Below are 12,132 nucleotides of genomic sequence, written 5' to 3'. Positions count from 1 at the left end.
TGCCATTGTCAGACTGCGGATCTTACTTTTATAATTGATTAGTCAGACAATATTTTGTTAAAAATACAATAGGCCGGGCACGGTGGCTCACGCCTGTAATCCCAGCACTTTGGGAGGCCGAGATGGGCGGATCACTAGGTCAGGAGATCGAGACCACCCTGGCTAACACGGTGAAACCTCATCTCTACTAAAAATACAAAAATTAGCTGGGTGTGGTGGCGGGCGCCTGTAGTCCCAGCTACACGGGAGGCTGAGGCAGGAGAATGGCGTAAACCCGAGAGGCGGAGCTTGCAGTGAGTGGAGATCACGCCACTGCACTTCAGCCTGGGCGACAGAGCCAGACTCTGTCTCAAAAAAACAAAACAAAACAAAACAATAATTTATTACAAATTAAGCACCTCTAAAGGCTTTAACATATCACCCTTAATTCGTAGCATTACCTAATAGATCACTTCTGGAGGTTAGTGTTGTTCCTGCTCATTATTAATTAAGTTTTATTATCTATAGTTTTTATTTTATTTATTTATGTATTTATTTTTTGAGATGGAGTCTTACTGTCACCTAGGCTGGAGTGCAGTGGCGTGATCTCGGCTCACTGCAGCCTCTGCCTCCCGGGTTCAAGCAATTCTCCTGCCTCAGCCTCCTGAGTAGCTAGGATTACAGGCATCTGCCACCACGCCTGGCTAATTTTTATATTTTTAGTTGAGATGGGGTTTCACTATGTTGATCAGGCTGGTCTTGAACTCCTGACCTCAGGTGACCCACCTGCCTCAGCCTCCCAAAGTGCTAGGATTACAGGCGTGAGCCACTGCACCTGGCCTCTTTTTATATTTTTATAGTTTTATTATCTATAGTTCTTTTTCTATTTTTATAGATTGGACTGTAATCTGTACCTAAACTATATATAGTGATATTCCAGATCTTTAAAAATGACTTACATGATAAAGCGTGTCTCATTTGTAGTTTCTTGCTGCATTTTGTGAGAGCCATTGTCTTTATATCTTTTTTTTTTGTTTGGAGACAGGGTCTCACTCTGTCACCCAGGCTGGAGTGCAGTGGTGCAATCTTGGCTCACTGCAATCTCCACCTCCCAGGTTCAAGCGATTCTCCTGCCTCAGCCTCCGGATTAGCTGGGATTACAGGTGTGCGACCCCACGCCCGGGTAATTTTTGTATTTTTAGTGGAGACAGGGTTTGTGCTATGTTGCCCAGGCTCGCCTGGAACTCTTGACCTCAAGTGATCCACCCACCTGGCCTCCCGAAGTGCTGGGATTACAGTTGTGAGCCACTGGGCCAGGCCCCCAATTTCATCTTTATGTCTTTCTGTGGGGACGGGGGGAATGGAATGCCAGGAAATGCTTCTGTCTATAAGATACTTCTCATTTGAGAAGAATTAAAGTCTGAGTTTGTTTTCACAATAAAGTGATCAGCAATGTAGAGAAACTGCTTCTGCTGGAGGAAGTAAATGAAGACAGTCAAACACTAGCTAAGGTTTATGGCCATCATAATTTACTCTATTCTACATGCCCTGGACACTTCCATTTACATTTTCTGCTGCTTTATTTTCTACTTATTCATCTGTTGCTTTGTCACTGCTGTGTAGTTTCATGTATTCCTTTTTGTCATCTCAACTGTTTTATAATCCTTCCAGAGCAGGACGCCATCTTCAAGTTTTGTTTTGTTTAAATATGATCCTGAAGATTTCAGTATTATGAGGAAATCAGCACTCTATTAATGCTAACTGAAAGAATATTGAAATAATCATTCCTGTGCAAAGAGAAGAATTAACACAACTAATTAAAAAATAACATATATATATATATTTTTTTTCGGTCAAGCTGTTCTTTATTTCACGGAGAAGCCGGGGGAGGCGGCTCAGTCTTTCTTGGCAGCAGCTTTCCTCATAGCGGCCAATACGTTGCTCAGCTCCTCCCGCTTCCTCTTGGCGCGGATGTGCGTCCCCACCCTTTTCTTGATAAATTTGAGGGCCCGTTTGTCCTTGGAGACCTTCAGTAACTCCATGGCACGCCGCTCGTACGGGGCAAAGCCACACACCTCCCGAATCATGTCCCGCACGAACTTGGTGTGTTTCGTCAGACGCCCGCGGCGGCGGCTGTGCCTGGGTTTGCTCACGTTCTTGGTCACCTTGTGGCCCTTGTTGAGGCCCACGGCCATAGGGTAGCGTAGAGCCATGGCTACTGCTCTCCCGTGGCGGCCCTGGCGGAAGGGCTGGCGGGGAGCGGAACTCTCAAAAATAACACGTTTTTAAGTCAAAGTAACAAGATAAAATACTTTTTAAATTCTAAAACCATGATGTGCTTTAAAATGTGTCCCTCCTCAAGAGAAAAAAAAAACCAAAATAATTAAGCTATCAACAAACTCAGTTTTTCATGAATAAAATAATAAGAAATAAAAATATTTATTAAATTTTGTAAATATAAAGTCTCAGGCTGTGGGTAATAAGTATTTCATGAGCGTCAGATTCGTTTTTAGAGTGGAAATGAAGAGTACAGACATCTTATTGTCTTCATCCTGTGGCACAGAGCATCACAGTGGCTTCCTGAGTTGTTAGAGTGTTGGTTTGTGGGTGTGTTACTCAGGCTATTAGTCCTTCATTAGCAACCCAAGAACACTGATTTTACTATGCAGTTTGTCTGTACGTATTAGACTTATTTGTGATTATTTACAAACTATTTTTGAATCATTATTTGACTGAAAAATCCGGGCTAAACTTTTTTACTTGAGAGGAAACTAAGTCATTGAAAGAGTGAGTAGGGCCTGGTGCGGTGGCTCACGCCTGTAATTCCAGCACTTTGGGAGGCCGAGGCGGGTGGATCACTTGAACCCAGGAGTTAGAGACCAGCCTGACCAACATGACAAAACCCCGTCTCTACTAAAAGTACAAAAATTAGCCAAGCATGGTAGCTTGCCTCTGTAGTCCCAGCTACTTCGGAGACCAAGGTGAGAGGATTACTTGAGCCTGGGAGGTGGAGGTTGCAGTGAGCCGAGATTGTGCCACTACACTCCAGCCTGGACAACAGGACGAGACCCTGTCTAAAAGAAAAGGAAGAGTGGGTGACTTGCCTAAATCGTAGAACTGGGAGCAGAACTCTATCAGGTACAAGCTTATGTATCTCTTATTCTTTTATTATTTATATGCATTATGCTTGTAAAACATCTTCTAATATTAATTTACAATGACTGAAAATTATCCAAGTAAGCCAAGTGTGGTGGTGCATGCCTGTAGTCCCAGCTACTCAAGAGGCTGAGGCCAGAGGATTGCTTAAGCTGAGGAGTTCAAGGTCAGCCTAGGCAATATAGTGAGATCCCCATCTCTAAAACATAATTTAAAAAAAAAAATTTTCCAAGTAGGAAGAAATTTGGCATTAGTACTAGATAGAAACAATTCAGGATAGAATTTCCACATGGCAGACAGATTTTAAAAACATTAACAACTAAAGGGAATTATTGTAAACAATATATAATGGTTACTCAATATTTCCTAAAGTACAGATATAGCCTACTCTGATTTTAACAGTGAAGCTTACAAAAGGAAGTGGTGATGAATTTCTCTATAGAGGAAAGAAGATTCTGAATAGGTTGGTATTCATTTTTTTCACTAAAGAAAGAAGACAAAGTAACCTGGTTGCAGGAATTTTACTTGCTCATTGAAAATATGGACATAATTATGATAATAAGATCATCATAAACATCCTTGGTCTCCTTTCTTTCCTGGAAGAGAAAAAATGATTCCTTACCTTAGACAATCTCTCTAGAACTTCCAGTAGCTCTTTTTCTCTGCTTAAATCTCACTGTTTTCCTCCCTGATCTTGGTTTTGGGATGCAAGATAAATTCCAGATGAAGCTAGCAATAACATACTTCTCAAGACCACAGAAAAGATGCATGGGTTCTATTGGTGGGTGTTTGATTTATAATTTAGATGTAATTTTCTGTTTTGGAGGATGACTGAAGTATAGTCTTCTGAAAAGGGCCCAGAATATTCTTGGCTCTTAGAGTGGCCTCCCACCCCATACCCCACCAAAGTACTTGCTGAGTTTCCTGAAGCTGGGATAGCAATTAGGACCATAAAAATGAAGTTCATTAATGAAAACTAATTGAAAATTAATTCACCATGACTCCAGGGAAGAACTTGCATTTAAAATGTGTTGTTAGTGAGCGAGTCTCTAATCATCAGAGCATGGCAAAATACTTCAGAATGACACACAGGTTAATGAGGTGGTGAAGCATCAGAAGAACAAAGTCTTGTACTATTAAAATAGCCACCAGGCTTAAAACTGCTATCCTGCCCCTCCCTTCTGGCTTCCCTTTCTGCCTCATTCTACCTTCCTGTTTTATTATCACTAGACAGAGCAGATGCCACTTTAGTATCCCTTCCCTCAGTAAATCCTTCCCAGAGAAGAAATTCTGCAATGATTCTCCAAGTTTTTATTCCTAAATAGAAACGAACTTTGCAAATGCCAATTTATCTACTCTCCAAATCTTGAGGAATCTGCTTTTTTATCTTTTAAACTTTTTATTGGCCGGGCGCGGTGGCTCAAGCCTGTAATCCCAGCACTTTGGGAGGCCGAGACGGGCGGATCACAAGGTCAGGAGATCGAGACCATCCTGGCTAACATGGTGAAACCCCGTCTCTACTAAAAATACAAAAAACTAGCCGGGCGAGGTGGCGGGCGCCTGTAGTCCCAGCTACTCGGGAGGCTGAGGCAGGAGAATGGCATAAACCCGGGAGGCAGAGCTTGCAGTGAGCTGAGATCCGGCCACTGCACTCCAGCCGGGGCGACAGAGCGAGACTCCGTCTCAAAAAAAAAAAAAAAAAAAACTTTTTATTATGGAAAATTTTAAACATATGCAAAACAGAATGCTATAGTGAAACACTTTCACCTCACTTCAGCAGTTACCTACCAGGAAAACCTATTTTAACTCATATTTTAGTAAGAACAAATATTTAGACTTGTAATATTTTCACAAGATAGATATTGTATCATGACCAGTTTGCTTTTCTTCTTTCTCATTCATCTAAAAAAATGTATTAAAGTTACTGTACATGCAAGATGGAATATAAGAGGGATGGGTCCTTTATTTTTTTAAAGTTTCACCTGTATCCCTTCTGAGAAACCATCTAGGATCCTTTTGAAGCCTCTTTATGTGCAGAGAGCTTCTAATAGTATGTTTACATGAATGGATTTAAAAACTTCTATCATTATAATTTTATTGTGTCTTTGGTCATTTCAAGCATAATTATTCTCTATAGAAATACCCATTTTCATTTTGCTTGTCATACAATTCCTAGTTATATCTGATATTACAAATATTGGTAAGGTGGTATGTGAAAGAATCTAATGAATCTCTACTTTTCCTCTTTATAGTATTATTTAATTGTTTTGAAAATAAGGAATTAAGGGAACAATTTTGATGACAAATACTTTTTCTCCATTTGGTTTCTACCAGAATCAATTTATATTTCCTTTATCATCAGTTCTTTTAGCAAATCTCATCCTTCAATTCTTCCAAAATTCACTATTCAGGAATACCATCTTCAATCTCAACTGAAAGAAGATAGTGAATAGATTATCTTTATGATTATCTTTTAGAAAGTTTTTAAAAAGCTGTTAAACATTATCAGGCTGTTCTGGAAATCTGTTCTACCTTCTTTCAAGGTGTAGAATTTAGACATACTTTCATTGTAGAGCAAGCCTCTTTGAAAATCCCTTCTCTCTTCATGTACTCCAATGTGTATATGAGTTTCTCTCTCCAGTTCTTGTAAGTCATTTCAGAACAATTCTGCTTTAACATTTTTTTAAAAAAATGTTCTCTTTTTAAGGAGTTTCTCACATATTACTCTGATTTTTTTTTTCAGCTAAATTGTTGTATAAATATATACTTAGGGTATTTCTGTAATCTTATAATGTTTTGAGATGAGACATTTTAAAATGAAAAAAGAAAACCTCACAGAGTAAAACGTTAAAGAGCGGAAGAAAACACCGAGCACTCTCAGGTGAGTGAGAGACTCGTGTCCAGTTCTAAGTGTGTATTTAGAAAATTAAGTCGCTAAAAAATGTTTTTGTGTAATTCAATTTTTAAAATAAGATTTGATGTAATACTAGCATCCATAACCTTACTAGTACTGGAGCCAATTTCAAAGGAGAAATAGAGACACGAAAAAGACACATGAATTACTTTAATTTTGAGTATGTCTATTAAATTTACCTGACATATTTGGTCAGATTTTTCCTCCCTTGACTGAATTTCTTCTGCACGTACAGTTACTACTAATTTTAAGAAATATTACACAGTCTGTTTTGTTTTCCTCCCTTGTCCTACTCTGGGCTATACAAGTATACCATACTTAGTAAAAAGAACAACGTGATGAGTTAACAGGAATTGGGAAACAGGAAAGGAGGTAGACTGTTTAACTGAAGAGATCCATTATGAAAGAGAAGTTCAGAATTTAGTTCAAGCAGCAGCATATAAAGTTGTCTTCTCCTTTACAGATATACGAGCATATATGCAGCACGTGTGGCATCTGAGCATTACCGAATGAAATACATGGACACAACATTTCTTGAATCTCTGCATGAGTTTTTATTTTCTAGAAGTTACACTCATTTTCTGTGCATCAAAGTCTTTGGCATTTGCCATTACTGGACATTTTAGGACATGAGCAAAATACGTGAATGACAGATTCAGAGAAAATATGGCTGTTTTTCCTTTATTATTAACAACCATTCAATTAAATATCTCTAATTTTTATTTTTAGATAACTTACAATGGAACTTATAGTTGAGACTTGATCTTGTAAAACTTTTTTTAACTGTTAAAAAAAAAAGAATCCTTGGCTTAATTTAAGTTTGAGCATTTCAAAGCTGGTATTTGCAAACTCAGAAAAAAAGAGCTTTTCATTAATCCATGATTTTGGAAACAGTTACTTTAACCCGCAACCACATACAAATAGAAAAAATCCTAATGGGACTATTTTCTTACTAAGCCTGTAACAGTTTACATTCACCTAATGGCCTCGGGTTATGAGCAAACTACTCAATTAGAGAATTTAGGCTGGTTGCCCACATATTTTAGAGCAAATTATCCCTTCACAAATGCAGAACCCCCTATATAAAACGCCTAACCAGTATTTCCTGTAAAAAAAATACTATTCCCTAAATTCCCACCTTGAACCTACTAAGAATTTCTCTTTTTGCTAGGGCAAAGATTTTATGGAAATATTTGTTTTTATATCACATACCTTACTGTTGGTCTTCCTGCTGGCTTGTGTTTTGACCTTCAGGCAGCTAAGAAATTATAATCAAAACACTTCTAATAAGATATTTCTTTTTAAAGTACTTTTGCTAAGTACTTAACCTGAGAACCTTAAGTTGGAAGGTGTAGAATCCTGCAAATTCTTTGATAACAGATCTTCTGCTTGGGGGGTTAAATGAATTTCATGGTTATCCTTAACACTTACTATTTCTTCTTAGGCCTCTTTCATTTAAAAGGGGGTCAGTGCTTCCAATCTATAAACACCCATTAAAAGTTCTCCACCCTTTTATACTTGGCTGCTGGTCTTAATTGTCTGCAGATGGGTGGATCACTGCATTTTTATTTCAAAGGTAGAGATTTGCAAAATGTAAACGAGCCTATTAAAAGTTCTAAATCAAGACTCTCAACATCAATTAAAAGGATCCATGTGTAAATAGGGACAGAACCCAATTGAAAAGTGTCTTTTTGTAACAAAAAATTTTCACTAACATCTAAGAAAAGTGTATGTCATCATCAATGCATTACAAATGTATTCAACACAAACAGTGCTTTGCTAGAGGGCTATTTAAAAATTTCATGCAAACTTTGAACTAAGAAAAAAATGTGTTTGCAAAACATTATTGTTTTATTTTATAACAGTTGATAGATAAGAGATGCAATGTAATTATCCTACATTATAAATTTTCATTGGGTTGAAAAGGAACAAAAGCTTTTGTTATATTTTACACAGCGGAATAAAAATTCAATACAATATAGACCTATAGTACTGACAAAAACATTTCATTGTATTTAACATAACATCTTACAATGTGATTATTTTCAGTTCACCTACTGAATTATTATTTTCTATGTTAGTCAAATTTCTTTTAAAAAATGAACTGCAATTCACAGTATTGCTTGCGACTAAGAACTGAACCCCAGGCTAGCTGTTCTTGGCACTGTGGTGTTCTGGTTTATCTTGCCTAAGGCACTGACAGTTTATCTCAGATTCTACAGTTTCTTCCATTCTTCTTCCACTAGCTTTTCCCCTCAGTCTCGCTTTTCATTAGCCCACCCTGATGGTTGACCACTTCTAATCCATAAATTAAGCAGACAGAAAGCACACAAAGGTGTGCTTCTTTTATCTTTGAAAATCAAACCCATCACAAAATTTAATTTGATTTTCTTGGGTCTAAAATAAAATATTCCAACGAGCAAAAAATATTGCTAGAATCCCTGCTCTTAAAAACCAGCTTTATATACTCACCTTGCAGTGGAGGATACAAGGGAATTGCTTTGGCTTTATTCACTTTGGCTTTGAGCCCCATAATCTGTGCCCAGTAGTCAAATCAAGGTTTGAACATCTGACAGCTGTATTTCCCTCATCCTTTCTCTAAATGCAATGCAGAATTAATTTAATTTTAGGGGAATGGTGTTTCCCCCTACACTCCAGTTTTAATACACAGATTATAGTGACAATATTTAAAAGCTGTTTTGATCTTTGAGATTGTATTTTCTTTCATTTTTTACTTAACTTTTCTGAGTGTGACGAAAAGGGAAGCAGAAGTTGGAAATCTAAATAGAAACAAAAAAACAATTTCAGCTATTCTCCTTGAGCTTGCAAAAATGCATTTACAAGCTCTCAACAAAATTTTACTTTTAAAAGCCATTTTAATATTTGTTATCTTTTACCAAGTAAAATAAGCTGATGCTTTTACATGTGGATCTTATTATGTGAATAGCCGTCTAAGCCTGCTATTGAACATAATCATATGAATTACGAACTGTGACTTTATTTCTTTTATAATCTTTGTAGTTCTTGCCATTACTTTTACATGTCTATGTCTGGCATTATGTAGCTTTGAAACTAGGCCAAAAATATTTATTGTCGTATATCTGGAGTTCTCATACTTTGTGGGTGAGTTTGGTTTCCAAGCTGGGTAAAACTTATTAGCAGATACAGTTTTTGGCATTCATTTGAAAAAAAATCTTAAGTAATTTTAGTACCCCCTGACGTATAACCTTTTGCACTCCTTGAAATGTGTATGGAGTTGAAATTTCAATGCTTGAGCTATCTCTTTTTCCAATTTTAAGTAATTCTTCATTTATAAAGTACAAAAAATGGAACAAAAAACAACAAAAAGAAAAAGAAAAAAATGAAATAAAAGAATGAATTTCACTGCAAACTGGAATATTTCGAAATATTCACATGGATGGTTTAGATAAAATATTTCTCTGACGTGCAAATCCCAGAGAACTGGGACAGGGTACCACCGATACAGTGCAGTGCTAGTAATTTGTGGTTGTATGAAGTAACAATACTGATGAAAAGCAAAATATGTATGCATAATTCTTTTACTAATCTCTTTGCAGCTTTACAATTTTTTTTTTTTTTTGATACAGTGTCTTGTTCTGTCTCCCAGGCTAGAGTGCAGGGGCACAAACATGGCTCACTGTAGCCTCAACCTCCAGGGCTCAAGCAATCCTCCTGCCTTAGCCTCTTGTTAGCTGGAACCACAGGCATGTGCACCATGCTTGGCTAATTTTTTAATTTTTTGTATTTTGATTTTTTTGTAGAGACAGGATCTTACTTTGTTGCCCAGGCTGGTCTCAAACTCTTGGGCTCAAGTGATCCTCCCATCCTCCCACCTTAGCCTCCCAAAGTGCTGGGGTTATAGGTATGAACCACCAAACCTGGCCTAAATTCTAGTAAGAAGAGTGATAAAGATATTCAGTTCCTGCCATTGGTTTATATACCAGACTCCATCACTATATCATTGTTCATTATGGTTCAGGCATAGCATAGTACTCTTCATGTAGTTCATTCTCAGTATATTTTTGTGTACATAGGGTAATAGGTTACATAGGGTAACCTATTAGCACTATTTAAGATGGTATTAAGGTATTGTTAAACTGTTAAATGTTATTTTCTAAAAGAAGGTAACATGACTGTCACACAAATATAAAACTAGCACATATCAAAAATCCTTTTTAATGCATAATTAATGAGGGAACCAGTAAGATGTTATAAGTAATTAAAAAAAGAATTCAAAGAACCACATACATAGGGGCAATAAGGAATGCTGAAAATTGATGCAAAATTGATCTATCCAGATAGCAATAATCAATTGCATTATACTGGATAAAATCATTTGCATTTCTATGGACAAGAGTCATTTGTATTATCCATTTTCTATAATTTACAGAGTAGTAAGTAATAATACTTATAACACATACTTGGTAAAGATTATTTTGAGAATTAATATATGTTTTTTATGTTTAGATATTCATTAATTTTTCTCAGCCAACAAATTCTTTCTGAATACCTACTATGTGTCAGGCACTGTATGTGCTGCTGGTGATCAAAAATAGCCCTCATAGATCTACAGTTTAGTGAGGGAGACAGACACTAATAAATGATCATAAAAATAAATGCGCAATTTTAACTGTGATTGGAGCCACAAAAAAGTCTCCAGAGCTCTGAGAGAGTAAAATTTGAAAAAGGCAATCTCAATGCAAGTTAATTTTACTTTAAGTAGCATACATATTTCCTGATGTGTGTGTTCATCAAAGGTGAGACTTTAAATTGGAAACCTATTTTAAAAAAATCTCTTACTGAATCAATTACTCATATAAACCAAATGATTCTGCAGCACAAAAATGAGTCTAATATTTACATATTTCAATCCTACTGTAAAAAATATGTAACATAAAACTCTATATTAATTTATTAGTTAGGCTCATAGAAGGGAATCACAGTTGGTTAAAATTAGTAAAGTCAAAATTAAATCAGCTAATCTTTTGCCAATTACTCCACTCCCAGACTTCATTATGGTTATGCTGCCAATACCCTTGTGCAAAACAGTTACGTGGGATATATTTGCATCCTTCAGTGTTCTAGTTTTCAGAATCCATAATGTCGTGTGTCTGTGTGTGTGTGTTTTAAGAGAGGGCCTCTTAAAACATTCCAGGCTGGAATGCAGTGGCTCCATCTCAGCTCACTGCAACCTCCATCTTCCAGGCTCAAGCAGTCCTCCCACCTCAGCCTCCCAAGTAGCTGGGACTACAGGCATGCACTACCATGCCCAGCTATTTTTTTGTATTTTTAGTAGAGAAGGGGCTTCACCATGCTGTGCAGGCTGGTCTTGAACTCCTGGACTCAAGCAGTCTGCCTGCCTCAGCCTCCCAAAGTGCTGGGATTACAGGCATGAGCCATCAAACCTGATGTTCTGTGTTCTGTAGTGCTCTGAGTCCATGCTGGGTTATACCATGCAGAATATTACTGAGGACTTTTGTTGCCCATCTACTCCATTCACTTAACTTCATTCTCATCATTGTCAAATATCCAATTGGAAGATACTACATTTATGAAGCCTAATTTGATAACATGAAAAGCAGTCACATTCACTTAAAAAAAAAAAAACACAACAGTACAAACCATAAATTTATCGTGTCTTCAAGACACTACAATGAAAACTCCTATCCCAGAGAAGGGTCTTTCAGAGACCGGGAACCAAATGAGTCGTCCAGATGAGTTGCTCATTTGCCATTTTCCTAGGCAGCTGGGTTATTCTCGAATTTCTCAGGCTTCCAGTTCTCTTGTGTGTAGATGAGATAAAACACTGCAAATCGTGGCTTCACGCAAAGGAAAGGCACCTGAGTATTAATGCGCAGCCTGTTGGGGATGCCCTTGCTGAAGTAGTGCGGGGAGGCTGGTGCCTGAGGGCCACGAGCTGTAGGTAACTGCATCTTGCATCTGCCTCAGATTTCCAAACTCATGGCCCATTGTTGCGGTGGTGCTCACTCTCCACAGCTGCAGATCCACTTTTTGAGCAGGTTGTAGATAACCACATTGCAAAAGGTAAGTTCGTGTATGTG

The 12,132-nt window shown here is 37.5% G+C and overlaps 1 protein-coding gene across 1 annotated transcript; it reads right to left on the bottom strand.

The window, feature by feature from the left end:
- Positions 1 to 1,821: 1,821 nt before the first annotated feature.
- Positions 1,822 to 2,241, bottom strand: LOC112636526 (60S ribosomal protein L36). The gene has a single exon (XM_025405252.1). It carries the CDS (start codon positions 2,190 to 2,192, stop codon positions 1,875 to 1,877), a length of 318 nt encoding a protein of 105 aa, XP_025261037.1. The 5' UTR covers positions 2,193 to 2,241; the 3' UTR covers positions 1,822 to 1,874.
- Positions 2,242 to 12,132: the final 9,891 nt, after the last annotated feature.

The sequence above is a fragment of the Theropithecus gelada genome, chromosome 12 (genome assembly GCF_003255815.1).
Source record: "Theropithecus gelada isolate Dixy chromosome 12, Tgel_1.0, whole genome shotgun sequence".
NCBI lineage: Eukaryota > Metazoa > Chordata > Mammalia > Primates > Cercopithecidae > Theropithecus > Theropithecus gelada.
Note: the sequence above shows the minus strand (reverse complement) of the source record. Positions and strands in the feature narration are given on the sequence as shown.

Excerpts from the sequence above, each read along its gene's own strand:
- LOC112636526 (XM_025405252.1), bottom strand. The coding sequence starts at position 2,192 with ATGGCTCTACGCTACCCTATGGCCGTGGGCCTCAACAAGGGCCACAAG.